We start from the raw sequence: 26,578 nt of genomic DNA, 5'->3' as shown, positions 1-26,578 counted from the left end.
GATTTGAGGAACTATCCTAAGGACTATTGTTGAGATAAATTGTCTGCTTTTGAGGAACTCTCCTAAGGACTGTTGTTGATATCTGTCGTAAGGATTGAGGAACTACCGAAGACTGTTGTTGATATACATTGCCTGGATTGAGGAGCTATCCTAAGGACTGTTGTTGTCGGCTGGAGCTGTATACACGTGGTTACGGTCGTGATATCCATCATCTGGAGAAGTGTTTCAGACGTGTACCACCCCAGCAGCAGTCGAACCGCTCGGATCTGGGTGTCACTACTCGTGGCTTGAGGGGCTCAGGGTCACTCTAAAACGTGAGGGGGATATTTACAGGGGATTTAGATAGTTTGTGACGCCACCCGTGGTGTGCAGTAATACAGAGTACCGCCGCTGCCGTTGGGAGTGCCCGGGGTGATGGAGTGGGGTAGCCAGATGACATTACTCTCCACGGGTAGGGAAGGCCCGGGACTCTGGATGGTGGGATGGATTGCAGGGGAGCGCAGACTCGCTGGTAGCAGGGGGTAATCAGGTACTCACTCAGAAGGAAAGCAGACACTGAAAACGTGGTAAACCAAGTCTCTGGGTGCCGCTGCCCTCTTGGGGGAGCTCGTCCAGGTTTCATCCGCTGCAGTACTGCCTGGTGGTCCGGAGCCTGCCTCCGTGCACAGAATTTAGTAGTGTTCAAGTGGCCCGTAAGCTTGAAGCTGTCCGGGCCCCGCTCCCTACTATGGGTAGTAAAGGAGCTGTGCTCTCAGGAGCTCACGCTTTGGATTTCAGTAGGCTGCTTTGGTTGGAAAGCCCCTATCCCCCTCGTTGCGCTAGTGCCCCCGATCTCTGAGCTTCACGGGAACAGTCCATATAGGCCATGTCCTCCACAGGATAATTACCAGGTTGCTTGAAGCCTCTCCCCGACCTAGGGTCCAGTACCCCAATGAGCTTTCGGCCCCAGACCGGCTATTGGACTGCAGCTGCCGACCATCCTCCTCGACTAGCCAGGCACCTAGTCCCAATATCCCACGACCGGGTCTCCGACTCCTCCGGGTCCAGACCACCGTCTGCAACCCAATCTACGTTCCTCTGGGAGCTCCAACTCCCAGCTTCCCCAAGCTCCTCACTGCTCGAGGATTACCACTGCACTGACTCGTCACCTCCCACCTCCCTGCCTGACCCCTACGTGGGCGGCCCTATTCCAGGTCAGCAGCCCACTGGTGTGCCCGACAGGGTGTGGTGCGAGGTGTGATTGGGATTTTGGATGCTGATGGAGGCAGCGCTGCAAGATAGGAACCTAGAGCCAAGAGGGGGTTGGGTCCTGCACTAATGGGTGCTTTACAAGCTGCGACATCGCTAACGCTATATCGTCGGGGTCACGTCGTTAAGTGACGCACGTTCGGCGCCGTTAGCGACATCGCAGCGTGTGACACCAAGGAGCGACGATTAACGATCGCAAAAACGTCAAAAAATCATTGATCGTTGACACGTCGCTCCTTTTCATAATATCGTTGGTGGTGCATGCCGCTGGTTGTTCGTCGCTCCTGTGGCAGTATACATCACTATGTGTGACACCGCAGGAGCGACGAACCTCTCCTTACCTGCGTCCACCGCCAATGAGGAAGGAAGGAGGTGGGCAGCATGTTACGTCCCGCTCATCTCCGCCCCTCTGCTTCTATTGGCCGGCCGCTTAGTGACGCCGCAGTGACGTCGCTGTGACGCCGAACGCACCTCCCCCTTGAAGGAGGGATTGTTCGGCGGTCACAGCGGCGTCGCTGAACAGGTAAGTGCATGTGACGCTGCCGTAGTGATAATGTTCACTACAGCAGTGATCACCAAATGTCGCACGAACGACGGGGGCGGGGACTATCACTAGCGATGTCGCAGCGTGTAGAGCACCCTTAAGAGATAAAGATCATGCAGTCCCCTGTGACGACCGGACTAGTCCAGGGACATCACAGAAGCAGAAGGACTATGGCTGCTGTAAGACCGTGGACGGAAGAAATAAACATGGTGGCATCGTTACCCTGCCGAGGTGACTAATACAACGGACAACCCCAGATCTACACACGGGGGTACGGAGACTGGGATATACTGGCCTGAGACACGGAGATAATCACCAGAGAAGCTTAGATACAGCAGCGACAGTATCACAGGTGAGGAGCTTAGATACAGCAGCGACAGTATCATGGCAAGAAGCTTAGATACAGCAGTGACAGTATCATGGCAAGAAGCTTAGATACAGCAGTGACAGTATCACAGGTGAGGAGCTTAGATACAGCAGTGACAGTATCATGGCAAGAAGCTTAGATACAGCAGTGACAGTATCATGGCAAGAAGCTTAGATACAGCGGTGACAGTATCACCGGTGAGGAGCTTAGATACAGCAGTGACAGTATCACCAGTGAGGAGATTAGATACAGCAGTGACAGTATCACCGGTGAGGAGGTTAGATACAGCAGTGAAAGTATCACCGGTGAGAAGCTTAGATACAGCAGTGACCGTATCACCGGTGAGAAGCTTAGATACAGCAGTGACAGTATCACAGGTGAGAAGCTTAGATACAGCAGTGACAGTATCACAGGTGAGAAGCTTAGATACAGCAGTGACTATCACCGGTGAGAAGCTTAGATACAGCAGTGACAGTATCACCGGTGAGGAGCTTAGATACAGCAGTGACAGTATCACAGGTGAGGAGCTTAGATACAGCAGTGACAGTATCACAGGTGAGGAGCTTAGATACACAGGTCATTGTGTTCTTCTGCTGTTTGCTTCTTCCACAGATCCAGACTATTTCCTATATAGACTATAGAGACTGTGGCGGGGAAAGCTGTGTGAACGCGACCCAATCCCACCCAGCACTCACCTCGATGCTCTTACAGATCTCCTCCATCTGGGAGATGATGGCCTGGATCCGGTCGTTGCCGGCCACCAGCATGGCGATCCCATCGCTGAGGTCGCTCTGTGGATACACCAATGTCATTCTATGATAATAATGGGGCACTATGGGGGCACACGGGCGGACATTGGGGGACACACGGGTAGACATTAGGGGGCATACGGGCGGACATTGTGGGGGAACACGGGCGGACATTGTGGGCACACGGGTAGACATTAGGGGGGCACACAGGCGGACATTGGGGGTCACATGGGCTAACATTAGGGGGGCACACGGGCGGACTTTAGGGGGGCAGGGGAATTGTGTGCTGGGCAGAAGATTCAATTGTGATGAACACATTCAGATCCACCTAAATAATCTATTGACTGATCCTTGGATCATGTCACTGAGGCAACAGAACCCGGCCGACGTGTAACTACTGACCTCAGAGCGGTGAAGACCAGTAAGCCCAGTGCACTCCCCACTGACCTCAGACCAGTGAAGACCAGTAAGCCCAGTGCACTCCACACTGATCTCAGAGCGGTGAAGACCAGTAAGCCCAGTGCACTCCCCACTGACCTCAGAGCGGTGAAGACCAGTAAGCCCAGTGCACTCCCCACTGACCTCAGAGCGGTGAAGACCAGTAAGCCCAGTGCACTCCACACTGACCTCAGACCAGTGAAGACCAGTAAGCCCAGTGCACTCCCCACTGACCTCAGACCAGTCAAGACCAGTAAGCCCAGTGCACTCCACACTGACCTCAGAGCGGTGAAGACCAGTAAGCCCAGTGCACTCCACACTGACCTCAGAGCGGTGAAGACCAGTAAGCCCAGTGCACTCCACACTGACCTCAGAGCGGTGAAGACCAGTAAGCCCAGTGCACTCCACACTGACCTCAGAGCGGTGAATACCAGTAAGCCCAGTGCACTCCACACTGACCTCAGAGCGGTGAAGACCAGTAAGCCCAGTGCACTCCACACTGACCTCAGACCAGTGAAGACCAGTAAGCCCAGTGCACTCCACACTGACCTCAGAGCGGTGAAGACCAGTAAGCCCAGTGCACTCCACACTGACCGCAGGCCAGTGAAGACCAGTAAGCCCAGTGCACTCCCCACTGACCTCAGAGCGGTGAAGACCAGTAAGCCCAGTGCACTCCCCACTGACCTCAGACCGGTGAAGACCAGTAAGCCCAGTGCACTCCACACTGATCTCAGAGCGGTGAAGACCAGTAAGCCCAGTGCACTCCCCACTGACCTCAGAGCGGTGAAGACCAGTAAGCCCAGTGCACTCCACACTGACCTCAGAGCGGTGAAGACCAGTAAGCCCAGTGCACTCCCCACTGATCTCAGAGCGGTGAAGACCAGTAAGCCCAGTGCACTCCCCACTGACCTCAGACCAGTGAAGACCAGTAAGCCCAGTGCACTCCCCACTGGCCTCAGAGCGGTGAAGACCAGTAAGCCCAGTGCACTCCCCACTGGCCTCAGAGCGGTGAATACCAGTAAGCCCAGTGCACTCCACACTGACCTCAGAGCGGTGAAGACCAGTAAGCCCGGTGCACTCCACACTGACCTCAGAGCGGTGAAGACCAGTAAGCCCAGTGCACTCCACACTGACCTCAGAGCGGTGAAGACCAGTAAGCCCAGTGCACTCCCCACTGGCCTCAGAGCGGTGAAGACCAGTAAGCCCAGTGCACTCCACACTGACCTCAGAGCGGTGAAGACCAGTAAGCCCAGTGCACTCCCCACTGGCCTCAGAGCGGTGAATACCAGTAAGCCCAGTGCACTCCACACTGACCTCAGAGCGGTGAAGACCAGTAAGCCCAGTGCACTCCACACTGACCTCAGAGCGGTGAAGACCAGTAAGCCCAGTGCACTCCACACTGACCTCAGAGCGGTGAAGACCAGTAAGCCCAGTGCACTCCCCACTGACCTCAGACCGGTGAAGACCAGTAAGCGCAGTACACTCCCCACTGACCTCAGACCGGTGAAGACCAGTAAGCACAGTACATGCTCCGCTTTCCTCAGATCGATGAAGACCAGTAAGCCCAGTGCACTCTCCACTGGCCTCAGAGCGGTGAAGACCAGTAAGCCCAGTGCACTCTCCGCTTGCCTCAGATCGATGAAGACCAGTAAGTGCAGTACACTCCCCACTGACCTCAGAGCGGTGAAGACCAGTTACCCAGTGCACTCTCCACTGGCCTCAGAGCGGTGAAGACCAGTAAGCCCAGTGCACTCTCCGCTTGCCTCAGATCGATGAAGACCAGTAAGTGCAGTGCACTCCCCACTGACCTCAGAGCGGTGAAGACCAGTAAGCCCAGTGCACTCCCCACTGACCTCAGACCAGTGAAGACCAGTAAGCCCAGTGCACTCCACACTGATCATAGAGCAGTGAAGACCAGTAAGCCCAGTGCACTCCACACTGACCTCAGAACGGTGAAGACCAGTAAGCCCAGTGCACTCCCCACTGACCTCAGACCAGTGAAGACCAGTAAGCCCAGTGCACTCCCCACTGACCTCAGACCAGTGAAGACCAGTAAGCCCAGTGCACTCCCCACTGGCCTCAGAGCGGTGAAGACCAGTAAGCCCAGTGCACTCCCCACTGGCCTCAGAGCGGTGAATACCAGTAAGCCCAGTGCACTCCACACTGACCTCAGAGCGGTGAAGACCAGTAAGCCCAGTGCACTCCACACTGACCTCAGACCGGTCAAGACCAGTAAGCCCAGTGCACTCCACACTGACCTCAGAGCGGTGAAGACCAGTAAGCACAGTACATGCTCCGCTTTCCTCAGATCGATGAAGACCAGTAAGCCCAGTGCACTCTCCACTGGCCTCAGAGCGGTGAAGACCAGTAAGCCCAGTGCACTCTCCGCTTGCCTCAGATCGATGAAGACCAGTAAGTGCAGTACACTCCCCACTGACCTCAGAGCGGTGAAGACCAGTAAGCCCAGTGCACTCTCCACTGGCCTCAGAGCGGTGAAGACCAGTAAGCCCAGTGCACTCTCCGCTTGCCTCAGATCGATGAAGACCAGTAAGTGCAGTACACTCCCCACTGACCTCAGAGCGGTGAAGACCAGTAAGCCCAGTGCACTCCCCACTGATCATAGAGCAGTGAAGACCAGTAAGCCCAGTGCACTCCACACTGACCTCAGAACGGTGAAGACCAGTAAGCCCAGTGCACTCCCCACTGACCTCAGACCAGTGAAGACCAGTAAGCCCAGTGCACTCCACACTGACCTCAGAGCGGTGAAGACCAGTAAGCCCAGTGCACTCCACACTGACCTCAGACCGGTGAAGACCAGTAAGCTCAGTGCACTCCCCACTGACCTCAGAGCGGTGAAGACCAGTAAGCCCAGTGCACTCCCCACTGGCCTCAGAGCGGTGAAGACCAGTAAGCCCAGTGCACTCCCCACTGGCCTCAGAGCGGTGAAGACCAGTATGCCCAGTGCACTCTCCGCTTGCCTCAGATCGATGAAGACCAGTAAGCGCAGTACACTCCCCACTGACCTCAGAGCGGTGAAGACCAGTAAGCCCAGTGCACTCCCCACTGATCTCAGACCAGTGAAGACCAGTAAGCCCAGTGCACTCCCCACTGACCTCAGAGCGGTGAAGACCAGTAAGCCCAGTGCACTCCCCACTGACCTCAGACCAGTGAAGACCAGTAAGCCCAGTGCACTCCACACTGACCTCAGAGCAGTGAAGACCAGTAAGCCCAGTGCACTCCACACTGACCTCAGACCAGTGAAGACCAGTAAGCCCAGTGCACTCCACACTGACCTCAGAGCAGTGAAGACCAGTAAGCCCAGTGCACTCCACACTGACCTCAGAGCGGTGAAGACCAGTAAGCCCAGTGCACTCCCCACTGACCTCAGACCAGTGAAGACCAGTAAGCCCAGTGCACTCCCCACTGACCTCAGAGCAGTGAAGACCAGTAAGCCCAGTGCACTCCCCACTGACCTCAGAGCGGTGACGACCAGTAAGCCCAGTGCACTCCACACTGACCTCAGAGCGGTGACGACCAGTAAGCCCAGTGCACTCCACACTGACCTCAGAGCGGTGACGACCAGTAAGCCCAGTGCACTCCACACTGACCTCAGAGCGGTGAAGACCAGTAAGCCCAGTGCACTCCGCACTGACCTCAGAGCGGTGGGGACCAGTAAGCCCAGTGCACTTCCCACTGACCGCAGAGCGGTGAAGACCAGTAAGCCCAGTGCACTCCACACTGACCTCAGACCAGTGAAGACCAGTAAGCCCCGTGCACTCCCCACTGACCTCAGAGCGGTGAAGACCAGTAAGCCCAGTGCACTCCCCACTGACCTCAGAGCGGTGAAGACCAGTAAGCCCAGTGCACTCCCCACTGGCCTCAGAGCGGTGAAGACCAGTAAGCCCAGTGCACTCCCCACTGGCCTCAGAGCGGTGAAGACCAGTAAGCCCAGTGCACTCCCCACTGACCTCAGAGCGGTGAATACCAGTAAGCCCAGTGCACTCCCCACTGGCCTCAGAGCGGTGAAGACCAGTAAGTCCAGTGCACTCCCCACTGACCTCAGAGAGGTGAAGACCAGTAAGCCCAGTGCACTCCACACTGACCTCAGAGCGGTGAAGACCAGTAAGCCCAGTGCACTCCCCACTGACCTCAGACCAGTGAAGACCAGTAAGCCCAGTGCACTCCACACTGACCTCAGAGCGGTGAAGACCAGTAAGCCCAGTGCATTCCCCACTGACCTCAGAGCGGTGAAGACCAGTAAGCCCAGTGCACTCCCCACTGACCTCAGACCAGTGAAGACCAGTAAGCCCAGTGCACTCCACACTGACCTCAGAGCGGTGAAGACCAGTAAGCCCAGTGCACTCCCCACTGACCTCAGAGCGGTGAAGACCAGTAAGCCCAGTGCACTCCACACTGACCTCAGACCAGTGAAAACCAGTAAGCCCAGTGCACTCCACACTGACCTCAGAGCGGTGAAGACCAGTAAGCCCAGTGCACTCCACACTGACCTCAGACCGGTGAAGACCAGTAAGCCCAGTGCACTCCACACTGACCGCAGACCGGTGAAGACCAGTAAGTCCAGTGCACTCCCCACTGACCTCAGAGCGGTGAAGACCAGTAAGCCCAGTGCACTCCACACTGACCTCAGAGCAGTGAAGACCAGTAAGCCCAGTGCACTCCACACTGACCTCAGACCGGTGAAGACCAGTAAGCCCAGTGCACTCCCCACTGACCTCAGAGCGGTGAAGACCAGTAAGCCCAGTGCACTCCCCACTGACCTCAGACCAGTGAAGACCAGTAAGCCCAGTGCACTCCACACTGACCTCAGAGCAGTGAAGACCAGTAAGCCCAGTGCACTCCACACTGACCTCAGAGCAGTGAAGACCAGTAAGCCCAGTGCACTCCACACTGACCTCAGAGCGGTGAAGACCAGTAAGCCCAGTGCACTCCACACTGACCTCAGAGCGGTGAAGACCAGTAAGCCCAGTGCACTCCCCACTGGCCTCAGACCAGTGAAGACCAGTAAGCCCAGGGCACTCCACACTGACCTCAGAGCGGTGAAGACCAGTAAGCCCAGTGCACTCCCCACTGACCTCAGACCGGTGAAGACCAGTAATCCCAGTGCACTCCCCACTGACCTCAGAGCGGTGAAGACCAGTAAGCCCAGTGCACTCCCCACTGGCCTCAGAGCAGTGAAGACCAGTAAGCCCAGTGCACTCCCCACTGACCTCAGAGCGGTGAAGACCAGTAAGCCCAGTGCACTTCACACTGTCCTCAGAGCGGTGAAGACCAGTAAGCCCAGTGCACTCCACACTGACCTCAGAGCGGTGAAGACCAGTAAGCCCAGTGCACTCCCCACTGGCCTCAGAGCGGTGAAGACCAGTAAGCCCAGTGCACTCCCCACTGACCTCAGAGCGGTGAAGACCAGTAAGCCCAGTGCACTCCACACTGACCTCAGAGCGGTGAAGACCAGTAAGCCCAGTGCACTCCCCACTGACCTCAGAGCGGTGAAGACCAGTAAGCCCAGTGCACTCCACACTGACCTCAGAGCGGTGAAGACCAGTAAGCCCAGTGCACTCCCCACTGACCTCAGAGCGGTGAAGACCAGTAAGCCCAGTGCACTTCACACTGACCTCAGTGCAGTGAAGACCAGTAAGCCCAGTGCACTCCACACTGACCTCAGAGCGGTGAAGACCAGTAAGCCCAGTGCACTCCCCACTGACCTCAGAGCGGTGAAGACCAGTAAGCCCAGTGCACTCCACACTGACCTCAGACCGGTCAAGACCAGTAAGCCCAGTGCACTTCACACTGACCTCAGAGCGGTGAAGACCAGTAAGCCCAGTGCACTCCCCACTGACCTCAGAGCGGTGAAGACCAGTATGCCCAGTGCACTCCCCACTGGCCTCAGAGCGGTGAAGACCAGTAAGCCCAGTGCACTCCCCACTGACCTCAGAGCGGTGAAGACCAGTAAGCCCAGTGCACTCCCCACTGGCCTCAGAGCGGTGAAGACCAGTAAGCCCAGTGCACTCCCCACTGACCTCAGAGCGGTGAAGACCAGTAAGCCCAGTGCACTCCACACTGACCTCAGAGCGGTGAATACCAGTAAGCCCAGTGCACTCCACACTGACCTCAGAGCGGTAAAGACCAGTAAGCCCAGTGCACTCCCCACTGACCTCAGAGCGGTGAAGACCAGTAAGTCCAGTGCACTCCCCACTGACCTCAGACCAGTGAAGACCAGTAAGCCCAGTGCACTCCCCACTGACCTCAGAGCGGTGAAGACCAGTAAGCCCAGTGCACTCCACACTGACCTCAGACCAGTGAAGACCAGTAAGCCCAGTGCACTTCACACTGACCGCAGACCGGTGAAGACCAGTAAGTCCAGTGCACTCCACACTGACCTCAGAGCGGTGAAGACCAGTAAGTCCAGTGCACTCCCCACTGACCTCAGAGCGGTGAAGACCAGTAAGCCCAGTGCACTCCCCACTGACCTCAGACCAGTGAAGACCAGTAAGCCCAGTGCACTCCACACTGACCTCAGAGCAGTGAAGACCAGTAAGCCCAGTGCACTCCACACTGACCTCAGAGCGGTGAAGACCAGTAAGCCCAGTGCACTCCCCACTGACCTCAGAGCGGTGAAGACCAGTAAGCCCAGTGCACTCCACACTGACCTCAGAGCGGTGAAGACCAGTAAGCCCAGTGCACTCCCCACTGACCTCAGAGCGGTGAAGACCAGTAAGCCCAGTGCATTCCCCACTGGCCTCAGAGCGGTGAAGACCAGTAAGCCCAGTGCACTCCCCACTGACCTCAGAGCGGTGAAGACCAGTAAGCCCAGTTAACTCCCCACTGGCCTCAGAGCGGTGAAGACCAGTAAGCCCAGTGCACTCCCCACTGACCTCAGAGCGGTGAAGACCAGTAAGCCCAGTGCACTCCCCACTGGCCTCAGAGCGGTGAAGACCAGTAAGCCCAGTGCACTCCACACTGACCTCAGAGCGGTGACGACCAGTAAGCCCAGTGCACTCTCCACTGGCCTCAGAGCGGTGACGACCAGTAAGCCCAGTGCACTCCCCACTGACCTCAGAGCGGTGAAGACCAGTAAGCCCAGTGCACTCCCCACTGACCTCAGAGCGGTGAAGACCAGTAAGCCCAGTGCACTCCCCACTGACCTCAGAGCGGTGAAGACCAATAAGCCCAGTGCACTCCACACTGACCTCAGACCAGTGAAGACCAGTAAGCCCAGTGCACTCCACACTGACCTCAGAGCGGTGAAGACCAGTAAGCCCAGTGCACTCCCCACTGACCTCAGACCGGTGAAGACCAGTAAGCCCAGTGCACTCCACACTGACCGCAGACCGGTGAAGACCAGTAAGTCCAGTGCACTCCCCACTGACCTCAGAGCGGTGAAGACCAGTAAGCCCAGTGCACTCCACACTGACCTCAGAGCAGTGAAGACCAGTAAGCCCAGTGCACTCCACACTGACCTCAGACCGGTGAAGACCAGTAAGCCCAGTGCACTCCCCACTGACCTCAGAGCGGTGAAGACCAGTAAGCCCAGTGCACTCCCCACTGACCTCAGACCAGTGAAGACCAGTAAGCCCAGTGCACTCCACACTGACCTCAGAGCAGTGAAGACCAGTAAGCCCAGTGCACTCCACACTGACCTCAGAGCAGTGAAGACCAGTAAGCCCAGTGCACTCCACACTGACCTCAGAGCGGTGAAGACCAGTAAGCCCAGTGCACTCCACACTGACCTCAGAGCGGTGAAGACCAGTAAGCCCAGTGCACTCCCCACTGGCCTCAGACCAGTGAAGACCAGTAAGCCCAGGGCACTCCACACTGACCTCAGAGCGGTGAAGACCAGTAAGCCCAGTGCACTCCCCACTGACCTCAGACCGGTGAAGACCAGTAATCCCAGTGCACTCCCCACTGACCTCAGAGCGGTGAAGACCAGTAAGCCCAGTGCACTCCCCACTGGCCTCAGAGCAGTGAAGACCAGTAAGCCCAGTGCACTCCCCACTGACCTCAGAGCGGTGAAGACCAGTAAGCCCAGTGCACTTCACACTGTCCTCAGAGCGGTGAAGACCAGTAAGCCCAGTGCACTCCACACTGACCTCAGAGCGGTGAAGACCAGTAAGCCCAGTGCACTCCCCACTGACCTCAGAGCGGTGAAGACCAGTAAGCCCAGTGCACTCCACACTGACCTCAGAGCGGTGAAGACCAGTAAGCCCAGTGCACTCCCCACTGACCTCAGAGCGGTGAAGACCAGTAAGCCCAGTGCACTTCACACTGACCTCAGTGCAGTGAAGACCAGTAAGCCCAGTGCACTCCACACTGACCTCAGAGCGGTGAAGACCAGTAAGCCCAGTGCACTCCCCACTGACCTCAGAGCGGTGAAGACCAGTAAGCCCAGTGCACTCCACACTGACCTCAGACCGGTCAAGACCAGTAAGCCCAGTGCACTTCACACTGACCTCAGAGCGGTGAAGACCAGTAAGCCCAGTGCACTCCCCACTGACCTCAGAGCGGTGAAGACCAGTATGCCCAGTGCACTCCCCACTGGCCTCAGAGCGGTGAAGACCAGTAAGCCCAGTGCACTCCCCACTGACCTCAGAGCGGTGAAGACCAGTAAGCCCAGTGCACTCCCCACTGGCCTCAGAGCGGTGAAGACCAGTAAGCCCAGTGCACTCCCCACTGGCCTCAGAGCGGTGAAGACCAGTAAGCCCAGTGCACTCCACACTGACCTCAGACCAGTGAAGACCAGTAAGCCCAGTGCACTCCCCACTGACCTCAGAGCGGTGAAGACCAGTAAGCCCAGTGCACTCCCCACTGGCCTCAGAGCGGTGAAGACCAGTAAGCCCAGTGCACTCCCCACTGACCTCAGAGCGGTGAAGACCAGTAAGCCCAGTGCACTCCACACTGACCTCAGAGCGGTGAATACCAGTAAGCCCAGTGCACTCCACACTGACCTCAGAACGGTAAAGACCAGTAAGCCCAGTGCACTCCCCACTGACCTCAGAGCGGTGAAGACCAGTAAGTCCAGTGCACTCCCCACTGACCTCAGAGCGGTGAAGACCAGTAAGCCCAGTGCACTCCCCACTGACCTCAGACCAGTGAAGACCAGTAAGCCCAGTGCACTCCACACTGACCTCAGAGCAGTGAAGACCAGTAAGCCCAGTGCACTCCACACTGACCTCAGAGCGGTGAAGACCAGTAAGCCCAGTGCACTCCCCACTGACCTCAGAGCGGTGAAGACCAGTAAGCCCAGTGCACTCCACACTGACCTCAGAGCGGTGAAGACCAGTAAGCCCAGTGCACTCCACACTGACCTCAGAGCGGTGAAGACCAGTAACCCCAGTGCACTCTACACTGACCTCAGAGCGGTGAAGACCAGTAAGCCCAGTGCACTCCCCACTGACCTCAGAGCGGTGAAGACCAGTAAGCCCAGTGCACTCCCCACTGACCTCAGAGCGGTGAAGACCAGTAAGCCCAGTGCATTCCCCACTGGCCTCAGAGCGGTGAAGACCAGTAAGCCCAGTGCACTCCCCACTGACCTCAGAGCGGTGAAGACCAGTAAGCCCAGTTAACTCCCCACTGGCCTCAGAGCGGTGAAGACCAGTAAGCCCAGTGCACTCCCCACTGACCTCAGAGCGGTGAAGACCAGTAAGCCCAGTGCACTCCCCACTGACCTCAGAGCGGTGAAGACCAGTAAGCCCAGTGCACTCCCCACTGGCCTCAGAGCGGTGAAGACCAGTAAGCCCAGTGCACTCCACACTGACCTCAGAGCGGTGACGACCAGTAAGCCCAGTGCACTCTCCACTGGCCTCAGAGCGGTGACGACCAGTAAGCCCAGTGCACTCTCCACTGACCTCAGAGCAATGAAGACCAGTAAGCCCAGTGCACTCCACACTGACCTCAGAGCGGTGACGACCAGTAAGCCCAGTGCACTCTCCACTGACCTCAGAGCAATGAAGACCAGTAAGCCCAGTGCACCCTTCACCGCTGCGAGGCCAGTGGAGACCAGTAAGCCCAGTGCAGTCTCCATCACTGTGAGGCCAGTGGAGATCAGTAAGCCCAGTCCATGCTCCGCTGGACTCCACAGTCAGAGATTGAGGCTGGTACCTTCTGTCTCTTGTAGATGCTGGAGAGCGGGGCCACCTCACAGTCCTTGTGGGCTCCGAACACCTTGCACATGGAGCAGGTGGGGGTTTCGCAAGTCAGGCAGTAGATGTTGATCTTCTCGTCCTCGTGCTCCTCACACATTAAGTGCTGCTCCGATTTGGGGTTGAGAGGCCTGAATTACAATGAAATAGATGAGGTTTAGGGGCCAACAGGAAAACCAGGCAGACAGCACACCAAACCTTCTCCACCACAAACCATCCCCACCTTCCAGAAGCCACAACTCTGCACTGAGCAATAATGGCCAAGAGGGAGGCTCCCGACTAAAGCCCAATTCTCCTTCTGACCACCCTGGGGAGCTCTCTGTAAATGTATACAGCGAGTAGAGAAGCATTCAGTGACATCACTGTTCTATATCCTGGTGGTCTGAGGTTAGTAAAGTATACACAGTGATATCACCGCTCTATGTCCTGGTGGTCTGGGGGTAGTACTGATCTCTATAGTGACCTCTCACCAGTGATGTATATACAGTGATATCACTGCTCTATGTCCTGGTGATCTGGGGGTAGTACTGATCTCTATAGATACCTCTCACCAGTGATGTATATACAGTGATATCACTGCTCTATGTCCTGGTGGTCTGGGGGTAGTACTGATCTCTATAGTGACCTCTCACCAGTGATGTGTATACAGTGATATCACCGCTCTATGTCCTGGTGATCTGGGGGTAGTACTGATCTCTATAGTGACCTCTCACCAGTGATGTATAAACAGTGATATCACTGCTCTATGTCCTGGTGATCTGGGGGTAGTATTGATCTCTATAGATACCTCTCACCAGTGATGTATATACAGTGATATCACCGCTCTATGTCCTGGTGATCTGGGGGTAGTACTGATCTCTATAGTGACCTCTCACCAGTGATGTATATACTGTTATGATTCAGTGACCGAGAAGGATCAAAAAAATGTGGAAACCCAAAAAGTAACCAGAGTGGCTGGAACCTTAACGGACTGCAGACCTAATCCTGACACACAACTAGGAGCAGCCGTGGGACGAGCCTACGATGACCTGGACACCTTGACAAGGCTGGAGAACTAAATATTCTTAAAGATAGAAATATAAGAAAAGCTAATCTGCCTCGGAGCAATCCCCAAAGATATAGATAGCCCCCCGCATGTAAAGGCTACGGTGATATAGGAAAACACAATACATAGCCAGAAAACAGATTCAGCAAAGATGAGGCCCAAACTATCTTTAATGGAAAGGATAGGAAGGAGCACTGTCTGTAGCCATAAAAACCCTAAAAAATACCAGCACGTCTGATATAAAAAAAAACCTGAGACCAAACGGCCTCTCCCCCTCTATATCAGCACTCTGATGTTACTGGGATCCAAAACACTAATGTAGATGAGGGACTGAATTAATACCAAGTATGACAAAACACAATACATTGCAGAATCATGGAGCTAAGTATACAGACACTCCCAGCAGGGAATGATCCCATTCCACCAAGAACTCCACACAGACAAAATAGGAATCATGCATTAGTATCAAAGCAGACAAAGCAACAAGAAAGTGGAAACAATAAGCAGAAGCACAAGACCACTTATCTGAGAGAAGTTCTGGTAGAGAGCAGGGCTGGTTACAGAATGCCCTTAACACACAGAAGACACTGTCTCTATAGTGACCTCTCACCAGTGATGTATATACAGTGATATCACTGCTCTATGTCCTGGTGATCTGGGGGTAGGACTGATCTCTATAGTGACCTCTCACCAGTGATGTATACACAGTGATATCACCGCTCTATGTTCTGGTGATCTGGGGGTAGTACTGATCTCTATAGTGACCTCTCACCAGTGATGTATGTACAGTGATATCACCGCTCTATGTCCTGGTGATCTGGGGGTAGTACTGATCTGTATAGTGACCTCTCACCAGGGATGCATATACAGTGATATCACCGCTCTATGTCCTGGTGATCTGGGGGTAGTACTGATCTCTATAGTGACCTCTCACCAGTGATGTATACACAGTGATATCACCGCTCTATGTCCTGGTGATCTGGGGGTAGTACTGATCTGTATAGTGACCTCTCACCAGGGATGCATATACAGTGATATCACCGCTCTATGTCCTGGTGATCTGGGGGTAGGACTGATCTCTATAGTGACCTCTCACCAGTGATGTATATACAGTGATATCACTGCTCTATGTCCTGGTGATCTGGGGGTAGTACTGATCTGTATAGTGACCTCTCACCAGGGATGCATATACAGTGATATCACCGCTCTATGTCCTGGTGATCTGGGGGTAGTACTGATCTCTATAGTGACCTCTCACCAGTGTTGTATATACAGTGATATCACTGCTCTATGTCCTGGTGGTCCAGGGGTAGGATTGATCACTGTAGTGAACTGTCACCAATGATATGTATACAGTGATATCACTGCTGTATGTCCTGGTGATCTGGGGGTAGTACTGATCTCCATAGTGATCTCTCACCAGTGATATATATACTGTTATGATTCAGTGACCGAGGAGGATCAAAAAAATGTGGAAACCCAAAAAGTAACCAGAGTGGCTGGAATCTTAACGGACTGCAGACCTAATCCTGACACACAACTAGAAGTAGCCGTGGGACGAGCCTACGATAACCTGGACGCCTTACCAAAGCTGGAGAACTAAATATTCTTACAGATAGAAATATAAGAAAAGCTAATCTGCCTCGGAGCAATCCCTAAAGTTATAGATAGCCCCACGCATGTAAAGACTATAGTGATATAGGAAAACACAATACATAGCTAGAAAAACAGGTTCAGTAAAGATGAGGCCCAAACTATCTTTATAGGAAAGGATAGGAAGGAGCACTATCTGTAACAATAAAAACCCTAAAAAATACCAGCACGTCTGATATAAAAAAAAACCTGAGACCAAACGGCCTCTCCCCCACTATATCAGCACTCTGATGTCACTGGGATCCAAAACACTAATATAGATGATGGACTGAATTAATACCAAGCATGACAAACACAATACATTGCAGAATCATGGAGCTACGTATACAGACACTCCCAGCAGGGAATGATCCCATTCCACCAAAAACTCCATACAGGCAAAATAGGAATCATGCATTAGTATCAAAGCAGAGAAAGCAACAAGAAAGTGGAAACAGTAAACAGAAGTACAAAGACCAATTATCTGAGAGAAGTTCTGGTAGTGAGCAGAGCTGGTTACAGAATGTCCTTAACACACAGGATATCCATTGAGCAATGGCAAGTAACAGGAGAAAACTACTTAGTTATATACCCCAATCTGACCCTAATTGCCAGTCCTCTGTAGGTGTATGGCTTTCATTCCACAAATCAACTGCACCGCCAGCACTGACCACAAGAGGGAGCCCCAAACTGGAAAATGTATTCACAACAATATACACAGTGATATCACCACTCTATATCCTGGTGATCTGGGGGTAGCACTGATCTCTATAGTGACCTCTCACCAGTGATGTATATACAGTGATATCACCGCTCTATGTCATGGTGATCTGGGGGTAGTACTGATCTCTATAGTGACCTCTCACCAGTGATGTATATACAGTGATATCACCGCTCTATGTCCTGGTGATCTGGGGGTAGTACTGATCTCTATAGTGACCTCTCACCAGTGATGTATGTACAGTGATATCACTGCTCTATGTCCTGGTGATCTGGGGGTAGTACTGATCTATATAGTGACCTCTCACAAGGGATGTATATACAGTGATATCACTGCTCTATGTCCTGGTGATCTGGGGGTAGTACTGATATCTATAGTGACCTCTCACCAGTGATGTATATACAGTGATATCACTGCTCTATGTCCTGGTGATCTGGGGGTAGTACTGATCTATATAGTGACCTCTCACAAGGGATGTATATACAGTGATATCACCGCTCTATGTCCTGGTGATCTGGGTGTAGTACTGATCTCTATAGTGACCTCTCACCAGTGATGTGTATACAGCGATAGCACCGCTCTTTGTCCTGGTGATCTGGGGGTAGTACTGATCTCTATAGTGACCTCTCACCAGTGATGTGTATACAGTGATATCACCGCTCTATGTCCTGGTGGTCTGGGGGTAGTACTGATCTCTATAGTGACCTCTCACCAGTGATGTATATACAGTGATAATCACCGCTCTATGTCCTGGTGATCTGGGGGTAGTACTGATCTCTATAGTGACCTCTCACCAGTGATGTATATACAGTGATATCACCGCTCTATGTCCTGGTGATCTGGGGGTAGTACTGATCTCTATAGTGACCTCTCACCAGTGATGTATATACAGTGATATCACCGCTCTATGTCCTGGTGATCTGGGGGTAGTACTGATCTCTATAGTGACCTCTCACCAGTGATGTATATACAGTGATATCACGGCTGTAAGTCCTGGTGATCTGGGGGTAGTACTGATCTCTATAGTGACCTCTCACCAGTGATGTATATACAGTGATATCACCGCTCTATGTCCTGGTGATCTGGGGGTAGTACTGATCTCTATAGTGACCTCTCACCAGTGATGTATATACTGTTATGATTCAGTGACCGAGAAGGATCAAAAAAATGTGGAAACCCAAAAAGTAACCAGAGTGGCTGGAACCTTAACGGACTGCAGACCTAATCCTGACACACAACTAGGAGCAGCCGTGGGACGAGCCTACGATGACCTGGACACCTTGACAAAGCTGGAGAACTAAATATTCTTAAAGATAGAAATATAAGAAAAGCTAATCTGCCTCGGAGCAATCCCCAAAGATATAGATAGCCCCCCGCATGTAAAGGCTACGGTGATATAGGAAAACACAATACATAGCCAGAAAACAGATTCAGCAAAGATGAGGCCCAAACTATCTTTAATGGAAAGGATAGGAAGGAGCACTGTCTGTAGCCATAAAAACCCTAAAAAATACCAGCACGTCTGATATAAAAAAAAACCTGAGACCAAACGGCCTCTCCCCCTCTATATCAGCACTCTGATGTTACTGGGATCCAAAACACTAATATAGATGAGGGACTGAATTAATACCAAGTATGACAAAACACAATACATTGCAGAATCATGGAGCTAAGTATACAGACACTCCCAGCAGGGAATGATCCCATTCCACCAAGAACTCCACACAGACAAAATAGGAATCATGCATTAGTATCAAAGCAGACAAAGCAACAAGAAAGTGGAAACAATAAGCAGAAGCACAAGACCACTTATCTGAGAGAAGTTCTGGTAGAGAGCAGGGCTGGTTACAGAATGCCCTTAACACACAGAAGACACTGTCTCTATAGTGACCTCTCACCAGTGATGTATATACAGTGATATCACTGCTCTATGTCCTGGTGATCTGGGGGTAGGACTGATCTCTATAGTGACCTCTCACCAGTGATGTATACACAGTGATATCACCGCTCTATGTTCTGGTGATCTGGGGGTAGTACTGATCTCTATAGTGACCTCTCACCAGTGATGTATGTACAGTGATATCACCGCTCTATGTCCTGCTGATCTGGGGGTAGGACTGATCTCTATAGTGACCTCTCACCAGTGATGTATATACAGTGATATCACTGCTCTATGTCCTGGTGATCTGGGGGTAGTACTGATCTATATAGTGACCTCTCACAAGGGATGTATATACAGTGATATCACTGCTCTATGTCCTGGTGATCTGGGGGTAGTACTGATATCTATAGTGACCTCTCACCAGTGATGTATATACAGTGATATCACTGCTCTATGTCCTGGTGATCTGGGGGTAGTACTGATCTATATAGTGACCTCTCACAAGGGATGTATATACAGTGATATCACCGCTCTATGTCCTGGTGATCTGGGGGTAGTACTGATCTCTATAGTGACCTCTCACCAGTGATGTGTATACAGTGATATCACCGCTCTATGTCCTGGTGGTCCGGGGGTAGTACTGATCTCTATAGTGACCTCTCACCAGTGATGTATATACAGTGATATCATGGCTGTAAGTCCTGGTGGTCTGGGGGTAGTACTGATCGCTATAGTGACCTCTCACCAGTGATGTATATACAGTGATATCACCGCTCTATGTCCTGGTGATCTGGGGGTAGTACTGATCTCTATAGTGACCTGTCACCAGTGATGTATATACAGTGATATCATCGCTCTATGTCCTGGTGATCTGGGGGTAGTACTGATCGCTATAGTGACCTGTCACCAGTGATGTATATACAGTGATATCACCGCTCTATGTCCTGGTGATCTGGGGGTAGTACTGATCTCTATAGTGACCTCTCACCAGTGATGTATATTCAGTGATATCACCGCTCTATGTCCTGGTGATCTGGGGGTAGTACTGATCGCTATAGTGACCTGTCACCAGTGATGTATATACAGTGATATCACCGCTCTATGTCCTGGTGATCTGGGGGTAGTACTGATCTCTATAGTGACCTCTCACCAGTGATGTATATACAGTGATATCACGGCTGTAAGTCCTGGTGGTCTGGGGGTAGTACTGATCGCTATAGTGACCTCTCACCAGTGATGTATATACAGTGATATCACCGCTCTATGTCCTGGTGGTCCGGGGGTAGTACTGATCGCTATAGTGACCTCTCACCAGTGATGTATATACAGTGATATCATCGCTCTATGTCCTGGTGGTCCGGGGGTAGTACTGATCGCTATAGTGACCTCTCACCAGTGATGTATATACAGTGATATCATCGCTCTATGTCCTGGTGGTCTGGGGGTAGTACTGATCTCTATAGTGACCTCTCACCAGTGATGTATATACAGTGATATCACCGCTCTATGTCCTGGTGATCTGGGGGTAGTACTGATCTCTATAGTGACCTCTCACCAGTGATGTATATACAGTGATATCACGGCTGTAAGTCCTGGTGGTCTGGGGGTAGTACTGATCGCTATAGTGACCTCTCACCAGTGATGTATATACAGTGATATCACCGCTCTATGTCCTGGTGGTCCGGGGGTAGTACTGATCGCTATAGTGACCTCTCACCAGTGATGTATATACAGTGATATCATCGCTCTATGTCCTGGTGGTCCGGGGGTAGTACTGATCGCTATAGTGACCTCTCACCAGTGATGTATATACAGTGATATCATCGCTCTATGTCCTGGTGGTCTGGGGGTAGTACTGATCTCTATAGTGACCTCTCACCAGTGATGTATATACAGTGATATCACCGCTCTATGTCCTGGTGGTCCGGGGGTAGTACTGATCTCTATAGTGATCTCTCACCAGTGATGTATATACAGTGATATCACCGCTCTATGTCCTGGTGGTCTGGGGGTAGTACTGATCTCTATAGTGACCTCTCACCAGTGATGTATATACAGTGATATCACCGCTCTATGTCCTGGTGATCTGGGGGTAGTACTGATCGCTATAGTGACCTCTCACCAGTGATGTATATACAGTGATATCACCGCTCTATGTCCTGGTGATCTGGGGGTAGTACTGATCTCTATAGTGACCTCTCACCAGTGATGTATATACAGTGATATCACGGCTGTAAGTCCTGGTGGTCTGGGGGTAGTACTGATCTCTATAGTGACCTCTCACCAGTGATGTATATACAGTGATATCACGGCTGTAAGTCCTGGTGGTCTGGGGGTAGTACTGATCTCTATAGTGACCTCTCACCAGTGATGTATATACAGTGATATCACTGCTCTATGTCCTGGTGGTCTGGGGGTAGTACTGATCTCTATAGTGACCTCTCACCAGTGATGTATATACAGTGATATCACCGCTCTATGTCCTGGTGATCTGGGGGTAGTACTGATCTCTATAGTGACCTCTCACCAGTGATGTATATACAGTGATATCACCCCTCTATATCCTGGTGATCTGGGGGTAGTACTGATCTCTATAGTGACCTCTCACCAGTGATGTATATACAGTGATATCACTGCTCTATGTCCTGGTGATCTGGGGGTAGTACTGATCTCTATAGTGACCTCTCACCAGTGATGTATATACAGTGATATCACCGCTCTATGTCCTGGTGATCTGGGGGTAGTACTGATCTCTATAGTGACCTCTCACCAGTGATGTATATACAGTGATATCACGGCTGTAAGTCCTGGTGGTCTGGGGGTAGTACTGATCTCTATAGTGACCTCTCACCAGTGATGTATATACAGTGATATCACGGCTGTAAGTCCTGGTGGTCTGGGGGTAGTACTGATCTCTATAGTGACCTCTCACCAGTGATGTGTATACAGTGATATCACTGCTCTATGTCCTGGTGGTCTGGGGGTAGTACTGATCTCTATAGTGACCTCTCACCAGTGATGTATATACAGTGATATCACTGCTCTATGTCCTGGTGATCTGGGGGTAGTACTGATCTCTATAGTGACCTCTCACCAGTGATGTATATACAGTGATATCACCGCTCTATGTCCTGGTGGTCCGGAGGTAGTACTGATCTCTATAGTGACCTGTCACCAGTGATGTATATACAGTGATATCACGGCTCTATGTCCTGGTGGTCTGGGGGTAGTATTGATCGCTATAGTGACCTCTCACCAGTGATGTATATACAGTGATATCACGGCTCTATGTCCTGGTGGTCTGGGGGTAGTATTGATCGCTATAGTGACCTCTCACCAGTGATGTATATACAGTGATATCACGGCTGTAAGTCCTGGTGGTCCGGGGGTAGTATTGATCACGGTGCAGCAGTGAGGTGTTTACCTGGATGATTCCTGCTTGTAGATATCTATGATATTTTCCACCAGTAGATTCCTTTGCAGCCCGTAGACTCCGTGTCTGTCCAGGACGACCTCATGTCGACATGACGGACAGCGGAACCGTCCCCCCGAGGACACCGTGCTGGACCCTCGTGACTGCCACAGCGGATTGGAAGCCTAAAGAGACAGGGAGTGAGTGAGGCATCCTGACATCTTCGCGTTGGGAGTCAGCTCTGACACAACTGGAGCGAAGCCGAATGTAACTCATGTCCCATAGAAGGTGGGAAAAAATAACGGCCCCCATGGCTTACAGCAGGAGTGGGAACCTCCGACCTGCAGGACATTTACGGCCCCAAGGAAAAATCCAGAGGAACACAGTTATCGGGCTCTGCAGTGTGACGGGTGTCAGTCTGCAGAAACGTATATATGCACAAAATTGCACAAAACAGAGCACACGCTAACGCAGTGCACACGCTAACGCAGTGCGCTCCATAACAGTGAATGGCCCTGTCAGGCGCACGTGTCCAGAGCACGCTTTGCAGAGTGGGGGAGGGGCGGTCCGGACGGATGCCCCGACGGGACCTGTGGACGTAGAGAAAAACGCAATGTGAAAAGGGCCTTATACATGCGCCAGCCTCTTTTTTGATGTATATGCTGCAGTACATCTTCAGTGTCTTCTATGTGATTATATATATATATATATATATATATATATATACAGCAGTCTCTGTGTCCACTATGTGATGTATACAGTAGTCTGTGTCTTCTATGTGATGAATATACAGCACTCTCAATGTCTCCTATGGGATGTATATACAGCAGTCTCTGTGTCCACTATGTGATGTATACAGTAGTCTGTGTCTTCTATGTGATGAATATACAGCACTCTCAATGTCTCCTATGGGATGTATATACAGCAGTCTCTGTGTCCACTATGTGATGTATACAGTAGTCTGTGTCTTCTATGTGATGAATATACAGCACTCTCAATGTCTCCTATGGGATGTATATTCAGCTGTCTCTGTATCTTCTATGTGATGTATGTACAGCAGTCTTGGGGTCTCCTATGTGATGTATATAGTGGTCTTAGTGTCTCCTATGTAATGTATATTCAGCAGTCTTAAGGGGGCTTTACACGGTAGCGATATCGCTAGCAATTTCTAGCGATATCAAGCGTGTAAGTACCCACCCCCGTTGCGCATGCGATTGTTTGTGATCGCTGCCGTAGCGAACATTATTGCTACGGCAGCGTCACACGCACTGGTCGGCGGCGTTGCTGTGACTGCCGAACAATCCCTCCCTCAAGGGAGAGGGAAGTTCGGCATCACAGCGACGTCACCGCGACGTCACTAAGCGGCTGACCAATCAAAGCGGAGGGGCGGAGCTGAACGTGATGTAAACATCCCACCCACCTCTTCCTTCCGCATTGTGGCCGGCGGCAGGTAAGGAGACGTTCCTCGCTCCTGCGGTGTCACTCACAGCGATGTGTGCTGCCGCATGAGCGATGAACCACAACGCTAAACAACCCTTACCGATTTTTGAGTTTGGGACGACCTCTCCATGGTGAACGATTTTCACCATTTTTGAGGTCGCTTAAGGTCGCTGGTCAGTGTAACACGCTGCGATATCATTAATGACGCCGGATGTGCGTCACTAACAACGTGACCCCGACGATAAAGCATTAACGAGATCGTAGCGTGTAAAGCCCCCTTTAGTGTCTCCTATGTGATGTATTTACAGCAGTCTTATCGTCTCATATGTGATGTATATACAGCAGTCTTAGTGTCTCCTATGTGATGTACATAGCAGTATTAGTGTCTCCTATGTGCTGTACATACAACAGTCTGTGTCTGCTACGTGATGTATATACAGCAGTATCTGTGTCCACTATGTGATGTATACAGTAGTCTGTGTCTTCTCAGTGATAAATATACAGCACTCTCAATGTCTCCTATGTGATGTATATACAACTGTCTCTGTATCTTCTATGTGATGTAAATACAGCAGTCTTGGGGTCTCCTGTGTAATGCATATAGTAGTCTTAGTGTCTTCTATAGGATGTATATACAGCAGTCTTATCGTCTCCTATGTGCTGTATATACAACAGTCTGTGTCTGCTATGTGATGTATATACAGCAGTCTCTGTGTCCACTATGTGATGTATACAGAATGTGTCTTCTCTGTGATGAATATACAGCACTCTCAATGTCTCATATGTGATGTATATACAGCTGTATCTGTGTCTTCTATGTGATGTATATACAGCAGTCTTGGAGTCTCTTATGTGATGTATATAGTAGTCATAGTGTCTCCTATGTGATGTATATACAGCAGTCTCAGTGTCTTCTATGTGATTTATAAACAACAGTCATGGTGTCTCCTTTGTGATTTACAGTGGCATGTAAAAGTTTGTGCACCCTTGGTCAAAATGATTGTTCTTGTGAATGGTTAAGCAAGTTGAAGATTAAATGATTTCTGAGATGCAGAAAGTTAAAGATGACAAATTTCCTTTACATTTTAGGAAAAAAATATTTTCATCTTTATATTTTAATATGAACAAAAAAGAAAGATGGGCCTATGCAAATGTGTGTGCGCCCTGCATGGTTAGTACCTAGCAGCACACCCTTTAGCTACAGTGCCTTGCGAAAGTATTCGGCCCCTTGAATTTTTCAGCCTCTTCCCACATTTCAGGCTTCAAACATAAAGATAAAATGTGAATGTTCTGGTGAAGAATCTACAACAAGTGACACAATTGTGAAGAGGAAGGAAATTTATTGCTTATTTTACACTTTCATAAAAAATAAATAACTGTAAATTGGGGCGTGCAATATTATTCATCCCCTTTACTTTCAGTGCAGCAATCTCACTCCAGAAGTTGATTGAGGATGTCTGAATGATCCAATGTTGTCCTAAATGACTGATGATGATAAATATAAGCCCCTGTGTGTAACAAGTCTCCGTATAATGCCCCTGCTCTGTGATAGGCTCATGTTCTGTGTAAAGCGCAGAGAGCATCATGAAGACCAAGGAACACAACAGGCAGGTCCAGGATACTGTTGTGGAGAGGTTTAAAGCCGGATTTGGTTATAAAAAGATTTCCAAAACTTAATACATCCCAAGGAGCACTGTGCAAGTGATCATATTGTAATGGAAGGAGCATCATACCCCTGCAAATCTACCAAGACCCGGCCGTCCATCCAAACTGTCATCTCACACGAGGAGAAGACTGATCAGAGACGCAGCCAAGAGGCCCATGATCCCTCTGGATGATCTGCAGAGATCTACAGCTGAGGTGGGAGAGTCTGTCCATAGCACAACAATCAGTCTACACTGCACAAATCTGGCCTTTATGGAAGAGTGGCAAGAAGAAAGCCATTTCTCAAAGATATCCATAAAAAGTGTTGTATAAAGTTTGCCACAAGCCACCTGGAGACACCAAACATGTGGGAGAAGGTGCTCTGCTCAGAGGAAACCAAAATCACACTATTGGGCACAATGCCAAATGATAAAAGCAACACAGCTCATCACCCTGAACACACCATCCCCACTGTCAAACATGGTGGTGGCAGCATCATGGTTTGTGCCTGCTTTTCTTCAGCAGGAACAGGGAAGATGGTTAAAATTGATGGGAAGATGGATGGAGCCAAATACAGGACCATTCTTGAAGAAAACCTGTTGGAGTCTGCAAAAGACCTGAGACTGGGACGGAGATTTGTCTTCCAACAAGACAATGATACCAAACATAAAGCAAAATCTACAATGGAATGGTTCACAAATAACCGTATCCAGGTGTTAGAATGGCCAAGTCACAGTCCAGACCTGAACCCAATCGAGAACCTGTGGAAAGAGCTGAAAACTGCTGTTCACAAACGCCTCCATCCAACCTCACTCAGCTCCAGCTGTTTACAAAGGAAGGGCGAGAATTTCACCTCTCCATGTGCAAAACTGATAGACCCACACCCCCAAGAGACTGCAGCTGTAATCACAGCAAAAGGGGGCGCTACAAAGGATTAACTGACAGGGGATGAATAATATTGTACGCCACAATTTACTGTTATTTATTTTTTATGAAAGTTTAAAATAAACAATACATTTCCTTCATCTTCACAATTGTGTCACTTGTTGTAGATTCTTCACCATAAAATTTAATTTTTTATCTTTATGTTTGAAGCCTGAAATGTGGGAAAAGGTTGAAAAATTCAAAGGGGCCGAATACTTCCGCAAGGTACTGTAGTATCACAGCTTGTAAATGCTTTTTACAGCAGCCAAGAGTTTTTCAAATCTTATTTGAGAGATTTTCATCCTTTCTTTCTTGGAGACGTCTTTCAGTTCTGTGAGATTCCTGGCGTGTCTTGCATGCACTGCTCTTCCTTGG

General features: G+C 51.0%; 1 protein-coding gene across 1 annotated transcript in view; it reads right to left on the bottom strand.

Moving 5' to 3' along the window:
• The window catches only part of TRIM54 (tripartite motif containing 54), a 143,181-nt gene that overhangs the window by 71,414 nt on the left and 45,189 nt on the right, over positions 1-26,578 (bottom strand). Inside the window, exons 2-4 of the mRNA XM_075341404.1 lie at positions 22,208-22,380; positions 13,463-13,634; positions 2,855-2,950 (exon numbers count right to left, since the gene is read on the bottom strand). Coding sequence (XP_075197519.1) covers positions 2,855-2,950; positions 13,463-13,634; positions 22,208-22,380 — 441 coding nt within the window. The remainder of the gene's footprint in view (positions 1-2,854; positions 2,951-13,462; positions 13,635-22,207; positions 22,381-26,578) is intronic.

Source organism: Anomaloglossus baeobatrachus, chromosome 3, assembly GCF_048569485.1.
Source record: "Anomaloglossus baeobatrachus isolate aAnoBae1 chromosome 3, aAnoBae1.hap1, whole genome shotgun sequence".
NCBI classification, from domain to species: Eukaryota; Metazoa; Chordata; class Amphibia; order Anura; family Aromobatidae; genus Anomaloglossus; species Anomaloglossus baeobatrachus.
Note: the sequence above shows the minus strand (reverse complement) of the source record. Positions and strands in the feature narration are given on the sequence as shown.